A 17831-nucleotide genomic window follows, 5' to 3' on the forward strand; every position below is an offset into this window, starting at 1 on the left:
GGAGGACGCTAGGGGAGGGGCACGTGACGGTGTCAGCCAATGGCTGAGCCTCCTGCAAAAGTTTGCCGGCTTCCGCGGTGATGGATCACCGTTTCAGTGGCATTTAAATCCCCGGCGCTCCGCCGTCTAGGTGACGCGCAGTCGCCCCCCCAGGCAGCCCAGGCGGCGGCAGCTGCTGCGGCGACTGCAACGGCAGATTTGGAGTGCTGGAGCGAAGAAGAGCAAAGGCTGCCTTCTGCGCGCGCCCGACTCCACTGCCCGCCCCGCCAGGCCTCCGGGAGGTGGGGGCTGGGAGGCGTCCCCGCTCCCGCCCCTCCCCACTGTGCACTGAAAGATGAACTGGCGAGAGGTGAGAAGGGAAGAGGGCTCCCGGCTCTCTCGGGGCGGGAATCAGTGGGCGGGAGTTCGCCGGGTGGCCGCAGGTTCGCGGGCCCAGCCCGGAGCGCGCCCAACCGGAAGGCGGGGAATCCGGCTGACACCGAGCCCCGGATTCCCAGGCCGCCTTCTCTGCTCTGAGGCTGTGCTGGGAGACCATGGGGCTGTGAGGAGCGCACAGAACCGTGGCAGAGGGCGAGGCTGGGCCACCGGCTCTCCAAACGCGGAATGGAGAGGGAAGAGCGCAGAGGGCTGGCTGGGAGGAACTCGGGTGGGCGTGAAGGAGACGAGGGCAAGAAAAGAAACTTCCCTTCTTCCAGGAGAGTCTCCGAAACCCTCTCCCTACAGCCCCCGCTCTTCATTAGCATGGCAATGAGGAGTTTCTGTAATTCGACCGGGGAAGGGGGGGTGCGGATGAGCCCTGGAAACAGGGCTCGCCGGAAAAGGCCGGGGCGGCCGGGCTCTTCTTCCCCACCCTCCCTCTCTCCTCGCTCTCCGCCGTTTCTTTCCCACTCAGTTTTGCACCGGGAGCCCTCCGGGATGCGGACCTACTCGACCGCCGGATTTTTAGGGGTAGGAGGCGGGGGAGAGAGATGACGCTGGCGGACGTGGCCAGCGTGGGGGCCGGGCCGTGCGCTGCAGGCCATCTGCCGGCGCCCGAGACCCAGGAGCCTCCGCTCCCGCGTGGGCCTCGCAGGGCCGGTCCACAGCTCCAACAAAGTAGCTGAACTCCCTTCGTTGCGTTCCTCTTTTTCTAGAGGGGAATGTCAGAAGAGAGAGCTTCCTTTTGTAACCTTCCTCATTCTGCTGCGCGTCTAGAGTGGGTGTGGGGACTGGCAGGTGGGAGGGGCGGTGGACAGATGGCTGATGGTGGACGGAACACTTTACCCCAACGACACCTCCTCCCCTTTCCAACTGGCTGAGTAGTTGCTTATGAGAACCTTCAAGTCTTTCCTTAGAGAGACACGTGAAAATCTGACCCTCATCCCAGGCCAGGGGTCCTGTTCCCCATCACCCTCCTTCTACCCTGACGCTGCTGAGGTCGTTAATTGTTGTTTACTATGAGGTTTCACTTCAACCCTGGGCTTGTAGAGAGGAAAAAGCCAAACGGAGACCAATAATTGATGCAGTCTTGGGTAGGAGAAATCGAGAGCTCGTCCAGGAAGCTTTGCAGCCAATGCTGTATAAATTTTACTCCAACCATGTGTACAATGTTGGAATCAGATGAAATTTATAGTGAGGAATGTATGTGGGTTTGGGGTTTCCACTCCCCTTCAACCTTTCCTCCCCTGTTAGAACAAGGAAGGTTTTTTTCAAGGCAGGCACATTTCAAATATGTTAGTCACCCTTCCGGTCTTCTGTATTCTGTTCTCCACGTACCGAAGCTCCCCCAAACCTGTCCCCTCAAGAGGGAAAACCCATGCTGACTCTGGACTCCCTCAGTAACAATGAAACATTCTCCCCAAACATTTCCTTTCAGGATGGTATTTCTCTGTGACTTTGATCCATTCCAAGCATGGTTAAGAGGGAGCAGGGGCAGGAAAGACCCACTTCCTGGGGTTGGGCAGCCACCCCTGCCCCAGTTTCGGCTCCTGGGAATCCTCCTTCTGGGGAAGGGGAAAGGCAAGGCGGTCCTCCTGGAGGTGGCTTACTTGGGAGCGCCAGCTTCCAGCGGCAGGGAGAGAAAGAGCTCCTGTGGGGCAGTGGGCAGGATGTGAGGAGGTCGGTGCTGGCTATGCGAGCAATCCTTCATCCAAGCCTGAGCAAGTCGGTACATTTTCCCCCGCTGCCTCATTCCTGTACCTTGGTTGCCCTCCTCAGCCTGGGTTTGCAGGACCCCCTTGGCTGCAGGGCGCCTGCCACAAAGCCGACCCTGGCAGGAGCCACTCTCCCTCTGCTAGTTCGCTGCCTCGGCGCTGCTCTCCCTCAGCCTCTCTTCTCTCCTGGCCTCTTTTCGGGGGTATCCTGGGTGGAGTGTTTTTCTTGGGATCACGAGCTTGCACTCGCACACAGGCCGGCAGACACACAGGCCCGCGCCCGCCCTCCTCCGCTTACTGTTCCCGGCTCCCCGCAGGCCGGGCGCTCGCAGCCGGGCTGGCTATGCCTCGGCTGGCAGCCCAGATCGCCGCTCTCCGGGAACAGCAGACAAAGGCAGCCTCCCCTGGCCTCAAGCCCGTAGGCTTCTGTAGCTCGGTTCTTTCCCCACACCCCTCCCCCAAGAAATTCTGGGGGCTGTTCCACCCAGTAGGAGATCCTTGGCCCTCTAGGCAAGTAGGTCAGCGCCCCAAGACTCTTTCAACGCCTTGGGAGACTGGGTGAAAGGCGAGCTTGGTTACGCTTAAAATGATCGCCTACAAGCGGTTCTCTTGGCTCAAAACGCCTCTTTCTGGGCTTTTATACTAGAAGGGAAAGGAATGAGGAGGAGACAAAACGCCGCCGAGGCCCTGAACTGTTCATGGCATACGCGGCTCAGCCAAGCTGTTGTTTTAAAAGAGCAATAAAAATGAATTATGACTAAACGCCTTCTAACTTAATGCTTTCAGACGGGGATCCCCGGCAAATACGTAAGAGGATTTTTATTTGTGCATGTGTTCCTGCAATTGATCTCTTTGATGACATTTTCATTCATAGAAAGCGTTTGATTTATGAGCATAGGACGAATCGCATCCAGGAGCTGCGCAGCCCTGGCCGCGACCGGGACGCCCTGCTCCGCGAGGAGCTTGGGGCCGGAAACCAGCCATAGTCCCCACACTCCGCCGCGGCAGCTGGGATTTAGCGGAGGAAGGGGCGAGGGAAGGTAGGGAGCAAACCTATGAAGAAACATCGCGTTGTCATTGGAACTTCCAAGCCTTTGCTGTTAAGAGCCAGGTTCTTAAATCAACCCATCCCACACACATGTTGCTTACATGCTGCGTTTTCTCACGGTAAGTAAGTAGGCATCAGAAGAGAACTCAGAAAGGGAAAAATAACGTGGAGAGACCTAACAAGGGAGGGGGAAAAAAGCAACAACCCAGTGACACACCCTAGATCACGTTTTATTGATGTTTCATTTAAAGTGCTTTTCTCTCTCTCTAGAACCCGGGTTAATTTATAACCTAGGGTGTAGAAACACACCATTTTAAATCTCAACTTGCTAACCTGACTTCGAAGCATTAATGATCCATTATTAGCAATGTAAACAGATTTAAGAATGAAATATTGATTTTCTGACCCTGAAAAAAAAAAAAAGAATCCTAGAGTGACTGAACCAGAGGATTGGAAAGAACATTTTCTGGGGTGCATTTTCCAGATAGTAATCACTGTTTTGTTTTATTTTGTTTTCTCTGTCTTTTAGGTCTGTTTTGCCTGAACCCATCAAGAGCTGGGAGATTAATCAACCACACTGAAAATGTGGAGAGATTTATGGGGGAGGGGGTTGAAATGTGGATGTTTGAAACAAAAGTGTATAAATAAATGAATTGTTGATAACTTAGTTATTGACCTGGAGACTGGTAGCTTATTAAAGAAACTCCATGTTACTCATTCCTGGAGTTGGAGGTTTCTATAGGCACTTTATTTCTCCACTTTCAAGAGCTTGGGCTTGGCCCAAATCTTAGACTGCCCAATTATGTCTCTATTACCAATTTAAATCTATGGCTTGAACCTGTGCACTGAAAATCAAATCTATTGCCTTTAAAAAGAAGGAGGAGAAGAAGCCAAAAAGCAAAAACAAACAAACAACAACAACAACAACAAAAAACACTTATTAGAAGCCCTAGTCATTTTTTGGCTTTCTGTTTTGTTGCTGTCCATAGAAGACTTTGAACATGCCGCCTTAATAAATGTATTAAAATTGAAAAAGAGGATAAATTGTGACTAGAATTTTATTTACCAAGTTAGACTAAAAGAAGAAAAGGAAACTGTTATGAGCCTTGAAAAGGGGAGAAAATAAGAAAGCTATTTATAGCAAAGGAGAATTTATTCTACAAAAAATATGCATGACAATGCATCCTAATGTAATACAAAATAAAAGAAAGTGAAGATACAATTAGATGATCACTTTCTTGCAGGTCTCATATTGCTCTCAGGAAATCACATAAAGGGTGGTTGAGTTAGGTTTAAAACAACTAAAACTCCAAAATAATCTGTAAAAGATTTCTGTTTGGAACTGGGTCAGGGAATCACTAAACAGAAAATCCTCCACATTTAAAGGAGGGAAGGGGTAGGTCAAGAAGAAAATAAAAATAAACTCCAGAATAAAAGAAGGCAAAACCACCTGGTCAAAGGGGTTTTTGTTTTGTGATGCTTTGTTTTGCTTTAATGTTTTTAGTAATTCAGATGCTGCAAGTCGATTGTGGTGAGTGTGTCTGTAAAAAAGTCAAAGCTGTCAGCTGAAATATCTACAGGACTGTCGAGGGAACCTGGCAAACTGGGTGAAACTGTATCTGAAAGCTGCAGGCAGGAATCTGTGGAGAAAACGTTAAAGTCCTGCAAAGAGGGGACCTCGAGGGCCTCAGGACTGTCATTGTTTAGGCCAGCTCCACAGTTCTGGCCCATTGTTGACAAGCAGTTAGGAACAGTGGGTGACTGGTGCTGAAAATGTTTCAGATTTTTCTCATTGCTGGTTAAAGGCGAGACTGGGAAACTTTGGGAGTCGCCATTGTGTCCATTGGGAGCCTGCTGCTGAGAGAGGGCATTTTGCTGAAAAGTGTAGCCTTCCCTCTCCAGAAGGGCCCCAGAGACGCTAAGGGCTTGCTCAAAGAGCGTCTTCTCTTCCTCGTCCTCCTCTACTTTCTCGGAGTCCTCAAGGCTTTTACATTTCCCTTCGCTGTTTTGGTTTTCCTTGCACTGGGTCTGCCTCTTGTGCTTCATCCTCCGGTTCTGAAACCACACTTTCACTTGTCTCTCAGTCAAATCCAGCAGCGCTGCAATCTCCACCCTTCGGGGTCTGCAAAGGTACTTGTTGAAATGAAATTCTTTTTCCAGCTCTAGAAGCTGTGTGTTGGTGTAAGCAGTTCTCAGGCGCCGCGATCCCCCGCCGCTGCCATCGGCGATTTCCAGGGATTCTGCGGAAAGGGAAACCAACAAGAGATACATGCACAGTTGGAGGTGGAGGGGTCCGAGCGGGGTTATTCCACTGGAGAATAAATATAGCAGAAAAGATCAACTGCAACAAAATGGCCGCCCCTGGATGCAGTAGAGCTATTGTGCTGCCTTTCCCGGGAGCCCAGCCTGGGGAGACCCCGTCTCCTCCACCTCTATCGAATTCATGCCTGTGACTCCCCTCAACCTCTTCATCCGGGAGCAAACTTTATATTAGTCACAACACAATTTATAATTAATGCATCAGCTGCTTAGCTGAGCAAGAGCGATCTATCACTCTTCATTACTGTCAAAAAGCCAAACTCTAGGACAACTAGACAGGAGGAGGTCAGTTCCAACTCAAATAAATCATCCCACATTACACAAGTTCGGGAAAGTTTCCCCCCACTTCCTAAAAATATATATGGCTCATTGTAGAGCACAGGATCCCCTTTCCTCTCCATCAAACCCACTCCTGAGCCCACAGGGGCAGGGACAAGGCAACCAAGCATCTCTCCCTCTCCTCCTTCTCTCCCAGCCCACTCTCCCCTCCCCCAACAGCCACTCTAGGGGCAGCCCGGAGAAGGAAGAGGGTCCCGGAGACCTGGGGCCAAGTCTTTGGACTGACCTTTGTGGCTGAGACAAGCAGGGCCGGTGGCTGCGGCGGCGGCGGCGGCGGCCGGCGGAAGTGCGGTTTTCTTGGCCGCCTTCTTCTCCTTCATCCAGGGGTATTCGGGCGGCTGCAGGGCGCCGGCGGGCACCGGGCTGCCGCGGCTGCCCGCGGGGCTCGGCTTGGGGCGGCCGCCAGCGCCGTGGCGAGGGTGACTGCCGGGGTTCAGGCTGGGAATGGTCTGCTCAAAAGGAGGAGGAATCAGTGTCGAGTGTGAAAGCGTCGAGGTCTTGATTGATGAACTTTGAAATGTATCAGCGACAGGGGGAAAAGATGTCAGGCACTCAGCGAGCGACGGCTGGCTATTGATAAAACCAATCTCTCGCTCAAATTCGTAATTCATGGCCTTCTCCTTGGAGCCCCCTCAGAGAAAAAGTTCCCTCTTTTGGAGGGGCTTTGGGGGGGCAAGGCCCAGGAAAAAGGCGAGCGCAGAGGAAAAAAAAAATCTATCATAGAATATCGCTGCTAGGGTGTTTTTTTTCTAATTCACTGATTACAGCCGTATGGGGACCGCGCTACTATTAAACTATTGAATTCATGGAGACAAGGTTGAAATTGGACCGAATTGGCTGTCACATGATTGCTTCTGCCCAATGACAATTTGGGCTTTAATCAAAAGAAGCCACTGTCTGTTTGATTGATCCAAAAAAGTCGGGAAGGAACGCCTCATTGGGGGCCAGCGAGGCTTTATTTACACTTTTTTCAGGGCAAAAATACATATATGTTGGTGTGGGTGGGGATGTCCCGGAGTACGTGGGGGCGAGGGTGCCTGAGCGCCTCCTGATCTGCAAGGATCTGGTGTGTGCGCCTGGGAGTGTGTGTGTGTGAATGTGCGCGAGTGTAAGCCCTGCTGTCGGTCCCGCCGGCGGCTGCCCTCTGCCTCCCCCGCACACTCCGCGCATTGTTTGGGACTGTCGGGAAGACGCCTCGCACCTCACAAATCATTTAAGCACCTCAGTCTGACGCCTGCAGTCATTAACAAAGTAATCCATTAATCTTCAAAGTTTTGACACCCGAGGGCCCTGCATCCCAGCCACATAAGTTCTGTTAAAGCAGGAGAAAGGAGCAGAGGGAGAGAGGAGATGCGAGAGGGAGAATAAAGAGAGAGGGAAGAAGAGAGAGATGGAGAGATGGAGAAAGAGAAGACAGAAAAGAGAGAAGAAAAGAAAGATTTTGGTTGGGAGGGGGTCCTCGTTTTCTTTCCCTTTTCCTCCTTCACTTTTCCTGAAACCAGTTCCTGGATCTCAAAACTGATCTCTCTCGGTCTGTTTTGCTTCCTGCCTGTCTCTTTCCCTTTTTTTCCTCTTCTCCCCCTTTCTCCCTCCCTCTCTCTTATGTCCGCCTCCCCTTCTTCCCGCAGCCTCTCGCCCCCCTCCCAGTGTCCAGCCCAGAGTCTGTGCCCCCGGCCCATTGTTAGCAGGCTATTCCACGGCAGCTTTGCATCTGGCTCCGGCGGGAAGCGGAAAACGGGAGGCGGCTCTCAAAGCTTCCCGACCTCCCTGCGCCATCAACTTCTCAGGAGTGGCTGGAGAAAGATGCATGTGCCAAGCGAGACAACAACCCCAGGTCCATGTGTCCAAATCCCCGTAGCCAGGGCGGCGGCCAGCCAAAGAAATGCCGCCCCGAGCAGGCGCGTGCGGCTCCTGGCATTCTGGGTTTCATACCCGTAGGGCTCGGGTGCGGTGAGTATTTCCGATTTCCAGAAAGTCTGTTGGAAGTTACCAGCAAGGAAAGAGAAGATGCTTGTTCCTCTCTCTCCCTCCCTCTCTCTTTTTTTCTACCCTTCTTCTTGTCCTTGACGCTCTGGTTGGAGGCTGGTTGGTTTAGATACAGCGAGTGCTCCCTGGCAGCCTGAACTGCCTCCCACACCTTCCTGATCCTTGGGCACCGGGGATGTTTGCTTCCGGGTTCTGTTGTGGGAAACAGCACTGCGGGGGAGAGGAGGCGACCCAAGGAGGAATTATAAAGATTCTCGTTCTCCTTCATTCTCTTTTTTCCAATTCGGAGACTTGAGACTGAGCGCATCTTGGACGGTGCTAGAGGGTTCAAAAGATAACACCTTTAGGTACCAAAAAATAATTTTTAAAAATCCACCAAGCCAGAAAGAGGTAAGGAGGCTAAGAGGTAGATCTGGAGGTACCTCTTTTCCCCCCCAAACCCTAAGGATGGTGATTCGCTTTTGCTTCCTTTGAAATAGACCAAGTGATCAGAGTCCCCCAGGCCGGCAGGCATCAATGGCAGGAAAATAAATCATTCTGATGGCCAGGGAGAGAGAGGTTGGAGGGGGAGAAAAATCTACGTAGAAAACAAGAAAGGACAACCAAGGAGCAAAGTCAGGACCCCATCTCTGAGGCCAGCATCAAAGAGGGTTTGGGGTGGAAATCAGAAATAAGTGGCTTATATCATTGACCAGCCCAGAGCATTGCCTTGCAGATGGAGATGCTATTTCGGAAAATGTGAGGTTTTTTAGTTTTCTTGCTTTTATTCCAAACAAAGCTCCGAAGGAAGTCTGGGCACGATCAATCTTGCTCACCAAAAGCCTTGACAGCTTCTAGCCCTTAAGAACACATTTCAGCTTCCAGCTCCTTCCAAGATAAAATGTGACCGAGCAAAGAGGAGAGCAGGAAATGCAAGTAAATAAGGAAAACTAGTCTTTAAAAATATATATTTTGGCAGTGAAAAGGATTAGGGATCCTTTTAGGAAGGGTGCTTTGCGGACTCTGGGATGGCTGCTTTTGGCATTTGTTTTTACCAGAAAATATTACAGGCTTAAAGGAAGGGGGGTGCAGAGAGGGAGCAGCGCTGACCCCATATCTCTGAGGCTTTGTCAGGGGCTGCGTGGGTGAGAGCTTTCTGCCGCCTCAGCCACCTTAATTCAAATACCATCTGGAAGAAAACCCTTTTCTTTGACCAGTCAACGCTGAAATCTTCCCCAAGTCTATTACTTTAACTCATGAGATATTTTAATAAGGATTTCTTTTTAATACCTAGGAAACTGGGGGGCTGAAGTCAATACTTTTTTCTTTGAAAGCCAAAATGAATGTCTTGACTGGTAAGATATGGGAAATCACATTAGAATCTCATTTTAAAATCTTAGCCCTGGGGGAAGAAGGAAGCCTCCAAACCATCCCTCCCTCAGCTAAAGAGTAGATTTCAGAAATGGGTTCAAATAGTGATATCCGTGAAAGATCTTCATCCTTGAAGATCTTTATTTTTCCAGGTAATTTTACTAGCTGATCCTTATTTTTCCAGGTAATTTTACACGTGTCTCTAAACTGATTACTTAAAAGAAGACTCCTGTATCTGCTCAGTGTGACCAAAAGGTGGAAGCTCTAGTCCTCACAAAGCCTGGTTTTGCAGCCTCTGCATTTCTGAGGTGCGCCATATTTTGGCACAGAGGTTGAGGTGCGGAGAGCAAATCTATTTCTCCCATAGCACAAACTCTTTAAAAAGGATATACATAATATTTAATATATGTATATATGTGATAGATATATATATGATATATATATCTCAACAGCCTTAGGACAGATATGGGGAAAGCACCTCTGGGTGTGAGAGAAACACTAAGCTCTCCGCAGCAGCCTGGCTTGGCATCCTCCGAGCCTTTTCCTTAAACTGAGGAGTTTCTCTAAAAGCAGCTCGTTGGTACCCAGCAGTACCCAGAAATGGCTCCAGTGCCTGCTTCTGAGAATAATCTGAGGGCGCTTCACAGGGGGAAGATAACGGCCATGATGATAGATATTTTGGATTGCAAACAAAATGGCGACATTTTCCACTTCTGCCTCTGAAAGATACAATCCAGGGAGAACAGGGATTTATTTCCCACATCCGATGCTCCTGATTCCCAGACGAAAGCGGTTCCTCACTTCTAGCTCTGAAGCGGGTGATGATAGGGATGCAGGTCTGAGGTTTGCATTTTCTGAATTTGATTCCTTTCTCGAGGAATCCTTAAATCTGAAGATGAAAATATTTCCCTTTACTGTGCCTTCTTTTGCCTCTACCAGCGAGTCAGTAAGCAGCCCTATCTTAAATCCAGGAGTGGAAATGTAATATTTAGCTCCTGTAACATCAAATCAAAAAAGTACTTATAAAATTGCATTTTTATTACAAAGATACCGATCTCCTTGCTCTCTCCCCCTCCCCCTGGGGCCATAAAAAGAAAGCTGGGAGGGAAGGAGAGGAAATAAATTCAGAGAATGCCAAATACTACATTCAGTAGGAAGCTGATGCTGGGATTCAGGCAGTCCAGGGAAGGACTGACTCAGGTGACTCTCCCCAGCTCAGTCCTCCGTTTCTCTCCCCAGCTCAGTCCTGTTTGCTGGAGACCCGGGTGAGCCTCAGTCCCTTTCAAACTGTTTCGCTCCTCGTGCAGATTTTAGGAACCATTCCTTCCTTCTGACTCTGTAATAGACTGCGAAGCATCCCAGAGGAGACCAGGAGTCTGATTGCTCCCGGAAAGTGCTCGGCATCCTCTGCGCGGCTGGCTAATCCCGAGGTTTAGGCGTTAGTTGGTCCGCTTTGACCCGAGCAAGAGCGTGGAGCAGAAGACCGCCCTGCGTTATCCCCCGGCTCGGCCGCGGGGCACCTGTGCGCTCCCGCTGCGCCTTGGGCCGGGCTGTCTTTGTTTCTTCAGAGCACAGCACTCGGCAGCCCCTGTGCCCTCGGCCTACCTCCGCAGCAGCTGGGAACCGGGCAGCCCAGCGGGCCGGCCGCACGGCGTTACCAGAGCTGCCGCAGCCGTCTGGAGCCCCAGCCGCCATCCTGAGAATTCGCTGAGCTTCCAGGAGAATAGCCTGGCCAGGCCCCATGCTGGAGCCGGAGGGCTGCTGAGCCCGGCCTGCTCTGCCGGCTCGCCTCGGCCTGAATTCCACGCAGACCCACGTCTTCGGCCAAAGAACCCCTTCTTAACACGGATATTATTCAGAATAAAAACTTTATTTCTTTTTGTTTCTCAGAATGTGAGCAGCAAGGAATGTAGAATTCTCAAAACAAATCTAGTATTTTCGCGTTTACAGATTTTTTTTTCTTTTCAGTTTTGCCGGATGTTACAAACCTAAATCACTGTTTTCAAAAGCTGGACCTTCTCTGGTTTTATTGCATCATTACCGTTTAAAGGAATTATATTTCCCTTTGAAATAAAAAAAAAAACCCTCTAAGTACGCCAATACACAATTGAACAAAAGGCCCAAGAACCCTCTGAACCATCAGGGTACAGAATTTCTTTAATATAAATACGAACGGATGGGGATAAATAATATTTAAAACTTAGATTATTCAATGCTTGCAAAAAAATATAAATAAATCTGACTGTTCACCAGCATACACACACGGAAAGACGTACACTTAGTCATCCTTGCACAGGGAGCCCCTGTTTCAAAGCGCCTTTGATTTTTTTTTCTCATTCTTTACAAGAAGTGCAATTAAAAAAAATTAAAATTAAAAAAGTAATCGCTTCCCCTCGGGAGCCATAATGTACGAACAAATTCACATTGAAAACTCGACTAGAAAATTTGTTCATATACCCTGTTTCTGATCAAAGAGTGGAGAAGGTAAAGGGTGCAGGGCCAGTGGCCTATCGAGGAGCAGGAAGAGATAAATATCGCTACTGATACAGCCATTCCAGCAACCAAGATTGCTACGTCACATAAACTATAAAAACGCCTTACCAACGAGGGGGGAAACCGGGAAACGGAGTGCGGGGGCGGAGAAGAGAGAAAAGGAAGGAAGGAAGGAAGGAAAGGGCAGGAAGAACCTTAAAAAAAAAAAAAAGTAACCAAAGAAAAAAGGTGGGTGGGGGGAGACTCTCCTGGCGCGTAGCCCCGAGCCCACCATCACAGGTGGGTGAGCTTGGGTGCTTCCTGAATTCTTCCCTGAGAAGGATGGTGGGCGGTAAGGTCCGTGTAGGTGGGGTGCGGCTCCCCAGGCCCCGGCACGTGGTGGTGGCCGCTACCCAGCGGCCCGGCGCCCCCATAGTCCATGGCGCCCGAGGCAGCGTGGGGGAGGTGAGTTAGACCAAAGAGGGCTGGCCCGGAGTTGCTCATGGGCTCCACATAGCTGCCCCCTACGAAGACGGGGCTTCCCTGTATGTGTGGGGTCCCATAGCTGCCGTTGCCCTGCAGGCCATGAGCGTGCGGGTCATAGTCGGGGGTGCCCCCTGCGCCCGCCCCGCCGCCGTGTAGCGCTTCTGTGGGGGTGGTGGGGGTGCACAACTGGGCAGAGATGCAGGGTAGGAGGCGGGGGGCAGCCCGTAGGTACCCTGGGGGGGCTTGGAGAAGGGCGGGGGCGACTGGGGCTCGTACGGGACGCTGTTGACCAACGAATGCATAGAGTTCAGATAGCCACCGGCGCCAGGGGGCACGGGACTGCGACTTGGAGACTGGCCCCCCGATGAGGTTAGCATGCCCTTGCCCTTCTGATCCTTTTTGTACTTCATGCGGCGATTCTGGAACCAGATCTTGATCTGGCGCTCAGTGAGGTTCAGCAGATTGGCCATCTCCACCCGGCGCGGCCGGCACAGGTAGCGGTTGAAGTGGAACTCTTTTTCCAGCTCCACCAGCTGCGCGCTCGTGTAGGCCGTGCGAGCGCGCTTGGACGAAGCCTGCCCCGGCGGGCTCTTGTCGCCAGCGCAGCTCTCGCCTGCGAGGACAGAGAGAGGAAGAGCGGCGTCAGGGGCTGCCGCGGCCCCGCCCAGCCCTTGACCCAGCCTGGCCCCTCCTTCCACCAGGCCCCAAAGGTTCCTGAATCTGTCAGGTCCCAGAGAAAAGTAGGAACTAGGTGCTCTTCTCTTCTCCTGGTGGGTAAAACAGTGGTACTCCCCATTCAGCCAAGGAGCAAATCACAGGCTTCTCAAGGGGGAAAGGACAGAGAAGTAGAACTCCCGGTTTGCCTTCCTGGTCTGGATTTTCTTTTTAGAGCTATTAACTTTCTGACTCATTTACTGGTCCCTTTGGCCTATCGGACAACAGCCTCCCTGTGGGCCAGTTTCAGCATCTCCATTCCCTTCACAGTAACTGAAATGTGGGAAACCTAATGTACACACTCATTCCCCTCCCACACTGTCCGACAATAATTAGTCAGTAGCTTCAACTGGCCACTTTTTTCTCTCTACCCAGAGGAGATGGGCAGACTGGAAACCTCAAACTTTGGGCAGAGAAGGCCCAAAGAAGAGATCCCATTGAAGGTATTTCTGGTGGGGAGGCCTAGGCCCTTCATGCCATGTCCTATTCTTTAGGGTTCCCTATGTCATCAAGCAGCCTGCCCTAGCTTTTGTCCACTATTCTTGTACCCTTCTGTCCTCCCTGGCCCCCAGATCCTAGCTATGGAGGTCCCAGATGCTCAGGCTCAGAGCAGGGCACTGGCAACTGGAGAAGGCAGGGGCAAAGGTAACCAAAATGCTAGGAAGCCTAAGGCCTGGGGCCTTTCCTCTACTGGAGCCTGCTTCCAGGAGGCCCATGTGGTTCCCATTAGGATGACAAGTCTGCATCTCCCTCCTCCAGGAGATCTTTGGCTGCTTTCATTGTACTAAGTCTGAGTAGGGTCTTCCCAGAGGTAAGGCAGCCACTCCATCTGCTGGAGCAAAAATTGGCTCTGATTATAGGCAAAGCATTGATTCTGTCTTGGAGGGTGATTAGGCCTGTTTTTATTCTGCCACATTGTAGTATGGGGAGGATGTCACTGTTTTATTAGAAGAGCTATGCTAAAAAGATAGACAGTGGAGCTCAGGTTGTTTCTGCACAGAGGTCCTAACTCCAAGAGTGGAGCAAGAAGGGATTCCAACTGCACTAGACCCTACTTGCCCTTGGAGAAGTCCAAAGGGACTCCCAGCAGGTCTCTGGGGTTTTCCAGCCTACAGAGGCCTATCACCTCCCTAAATTGCAAAGACTCTGAAAACCTTTTTGGTGGGCAGTGGTGTGGGAGCAGTGAATTCCAGACATGCTCCATCGCTTCTAGGCTGTGCTGGATGTGGTGGGCAGTAGCTCGGGGACCCGGAGCCAGGCCAGAGGACCCTCTTCCAGAAGGCACTCCTTTACCTGAGCTAGAGCTGCTGGTTTTCTGCTTTGTGTTTTGTCGAGACTCTTTCATCCAGGGGAAGATTTGTTTGGCCACTGTGGGCGAGTTGAGCAGGGGGCTCTTGGCCGCGTTGGCGGGGGTGGGGTTGCTGCTGGCATTCTGAGGTGGGGAGACAGAAGAGGGAGGCGGGGCGCGGCAGGGGTAGGTGCAGGGGCTGAGGTGGGGCTGAGGCGGCTGTGGGGCAGGGGGCGCGGCCTGGGTCGGCGGCGGGTGCAGGGGCGGCTCGCCCAGGCTTGGAGGCTGGCTAGGTGGGGCGCTCAGGGTGCGCAGGCACGCGTCACTCAGTTCGTGTGCCTTGGGGTGGCCCCCGGCGCTGGAGGGAGACTGGAGGGAGCAGGCGGGTCGATGGTACTCGCCGTCGGCACCCAAAGCGACGGACGCCGGGTACGGCTGCTGATTGGCATTATAAGCGAACCCGTTGGCTGCCTGGTAGGGGTAGCCACCGTAGATCGCCGAGCTGTCGTAGTAGGTCGCTTTTTGCATCGCGTTGTTTCACGATCTTGATCGCACACTCTGACAGGGGTTTGACACTCGTGAGGGCGCACATTGGCACGCCCCCGCGGTCACGTGACACTCCGCCGCCAATGGCCGCCCCGCGCAGACCTGGGGGGGCGAGAAGCGCAGCGCGGTGAGGGCTCCGCGCAAATCCATCTTACTCTCAATAGCTAAGTGACATGAAAGCCATAAAAGAAAAAGTGGTCAGCAATATTTAGCAGCACGACTTGGCCCCGGGCGCAGGGAGCCGCGCTATAAAAAAACCACTGGAATTTACTGGCAGCTACAAATATTTGCTTAACTTGCGTCTGGAGTTGGGGGATTTTCCGGGGAGAGAGAAGGAGAATGAATGAGGGCTGGAAGCCGACTCTCAGGAGCCGGGGTCCAAAAGGAAAAAGGCTTGATAGGCTAGAAAGGAACAAGGCTGGGAGCTTTCTTTTCCAGGGAAGAAGAAACTTGGGGTGTCGCTTAGTTTCTGCTCCTTGGCCTCCTACAGAGGGCCCAAGACTCCTCCACTCTGGGAATCTTGGGAAGGGAACGAGGAGGCAAAGGGGAGCTTGGGTCGCCAATGTTTTCTCGGCTTTAGGACTGATGTTTGCCAAAAGAGCCCTGACATGGAGTAACCTCCCACCCAGCTCCTTCTTGGACCTTCCTGCTCCCAACAGAGGTTTGCACAAAAAATTTTCAGGCAATTTGCCCCATCCAACTATGCTGGATTTCAGAAGCTGAGCTTGTTAGGCAGTTAATCCACCTTGTTGGGGATATGACTCACCTCCTCCAAACGAACCCCTTGTGGCCAAGAAGAGGGGAGGGAAAACTTTGGTTGGAACACATTGCGTGTGTGTGTGTGTGTGTGTGTGTGTGTGTGTTTGGGGGAGGGAACAACAGTAACACCCCACCCAGCAAGTCACAACTAAAATCCTGGAGAGTTCTTTACTCCTTTCCTCTCCCTGTTTCTTAGGCACTTCCCAGCAAGCCACCCCCACTTCTTTACTTCTTTCCCCCAGTTACAGGAGGTTCCCAGAACCTCCTATCTTGGACTTTCTGAGGTGCTGTTGTTCGGGGCAACTATCAAATTCTACCTGTTAAAACATGATGGATTAGAGAGAAAAAAAAAAAACCTCCAGGAACCTGAAAAACCAGCGTTCATCTCCATGACCACGGCTTGAACTCTCCTTCCAACTTAACGATAATAGGTTCTGTCTTAGAAACTGCTATGTAATTTGATGTATGGGGGTCATTTGGCTCCGGACGAGGGATGGAAGCACAAGCCATAAAATCCTGCCAGAGTTTCCTGATCTTTGTGTATTGTTGTTGTTGTTGATATTTGTTACTTGGCCTATTTACCTGCTTCAGAAATACCAAGTAAAGGATAACCCTGAAAATCTAAAAGCAGTTGAAAACCCCTCAACCCTCTTTCATTTAGAAAGCAGTTTGCAAAAGTTCAATCTGTTTTCTTTTTGTTTTCAGCCAATGCATGGTCAACCTCTAATTCTCAGTACAGAAAAGTTCCATGTGAGTTTCAAATATTCACCCCCACACACACTCGGAATGTTAGTCCCTCTGACCACTTAAGAAAATCATAATAAATTCAAAAGAAAATGGTTAACATTCAGTCCAACTATATATATTGAGTCCCAGAATTATTCACGTTTTCCAGGAATATTAGATGCTTTGTTAACTAGAAAAAAAAAGATAATGTATTGCATCTACCAGTAGATGATTATAATTCCATTGCTAATAATGGACTCCTTTAGATTTCATTATTAAGCCAACAATCTGACCAACATCTGCAAAACAGGCACAATTAATTTTCCAGAACCTCAATTAAAAATTACAGCATCCCTTATCCAGAGTTATTGTCAGTGATCATGAGCCCCGGAGCATTGTTCCTCTTTTGGAAATATGAAGCTACACATACTATAGTTGAAAGTAAATAAAGGATAAAATAAAACTGAATAGCAATTTAATGTATCAATTTCCTTTTCTTTTACTGAAAACAGTTCCTATTACATTTGGCAGAGTTAATGTCAGTCATTATAAATTTTTTAGATACCAGGCTTGTGTAAAATAAAATGTCAGGTTAAGAAAATTAGACACTCGAACAGCAAGATATTAGATAAAACAAAATTAAGTTGATTTTGTACATGCAATATTTCTAGTGACTTGCTAATCCATTATCACAGGTTATACCAGCCTACTACTTATTTAAGTCTTTTTATCAAGTTGTGCATTGTTTCACAAAATAACAAAAATATCTTTGAAAATCAAAGAGCATACAACAGTCCCCATAAACTTAAAATATGAATTCGATTCTGGGATCCCACCAAAATCCTTCCCATTGTTTGAGGTCAGCAGACCACCACCTTGGAGCTCATACATCCCCGCACCCCAACCCAGCCCCCAAAGTTTGCAACCTAGTAAAGAAGTTGGAGATTTGCCAGCCAGGAAACTTTGCTTTGCACTGCCAAGCAAGGGCGGGGATGAGGGGAGATTCCTCCACAAAGATCTGTGTCTGGACAATAATCTCCAGGTGCAAGAGCCGAAAAAGAGTTGAAGAGGCTAAATTGAGTGCAAGAAGCAAGCCCTATTGCCTCTCTGGAAGATGTGCCCAAATTCACCCTCCGTCCTTCAGACATCGCTCCCTCTTCCCATTCCCTCCTCTTCCTTAGCCTTCCCTCACCCCAAATCTGAGCAGGTTCGTCGGATAGGAGCCCCGAGTCCCCTGCCCACCTCTCCTTCCCTCTGCAACCCAGAAAAGTTAAGGCTGGGCTAGGGGAGAGACAAGAGGTGGGGGCGGGGATGGGAAAGCGGCCTGAACTCGAAGTGTAAGGGTATCAGTCACTGCCGGGAAGGAAGCTCCGGCTTGTGAACTCTTCTTGAACCGAGATTTAAGTCTGCAGCCATAAATCACCGAGACGTAAACTCCGCCATTCAGCGCCGGGAGCGGCCGGTTGCGGCCCTGCTTACCTTAACTTCTGACGAGCGCCGCGAGCGCAGGCTTGGGCTCAGGCTCAGACACGGGCTCCTGCCCCCGGCCTGGCTCAGCGGCCCGGCCGGGTCCCCTCGGCGCGGGATGGGCACCGACCCTCAGCATCAGCCGAGACGGCAGGCGGGCGGGAGACCCTGAGGCCCGGTCACCGCCGCGCAGAGCGTG

General features: G+C 50.8%; 2 protein-coding genes and 1 long non-coding RNA gene across 3 annotated transcripts in view; 1 reads left to right on the top strand and 2 right to left on the bottom strand.

Moving 5' to 3' along the window:
* The first annotated feature begins 61 nt into the window (after positions 1-61).
* On the top strand, positions 62-4218 carry LOC108535441 (uncharacterized). Its single transcript, XR_001887229.1, has 2 exons — positions 62-349; positions 3007-4218. It is a non-coding gene; the product is annotated as an uncharacterized LOC108535441 (long non-coding RNA).
* A 97-nt stretch (positions 4219-4315) lies between these two features.
* On the bottom strand, positions 4316-7234 carry HOXA2 (homeobox A2). The gene is made up of 2 exons (XM_017881454.1): positions 6065-7234; positions 4316-5420 (listed from the first exon to the last, which is right to left on the bottom strand). Exons 1-2 carry the CDS (start codon positions 6447-6449, stop codon positions 4681-4683), a joined length of 1125 nt encoding a protein of 374 aa, XP_017736943.1. The 5' UTR covers positions 6450-7234; the 3' UTR covers positions 4316-4680.
* Positions 7235-10176: 2942 nt separating this feature from the next.
* HOXA3 (homeobox A3) overlaps positions 10177-17831 on the bottom strand; it is a 21506-nt gene continuing 13851 nt past the window's right edge. Inside the window, 3 exon segments of the mRNA XM_017881456.1 lie at positions 10177-12278; positions 12281-12745; positions 14140-14782. Of these exon segments, the coding sequence (XP_017736945.1) occupies positions 11941-12278; positions 12281-12745; positions 14140-14662 (1326 nt within the window). The 5' untranslated portion in view covers positions 14663-14782 and the 3' untranslated portion in view covers positions 10177-11940.

The sequence above is a fragment of the Rhinopithecus bieti genome, unplaced genomic scaffold (genome assembly GCF_001698545.2).
Source record: "Rhinopithecus bieti isolate Rb0 unplaced genomic scaffold, ASM169854v2 scaffold_13014, whole genome shotgun sequence".
Lineage (NCBI taxonomy): Eukaryota > Metazoa > Chordata > Mammalia > Primates > Cercopithecidae > Rhinopithecus > Rhinopithecus bieti.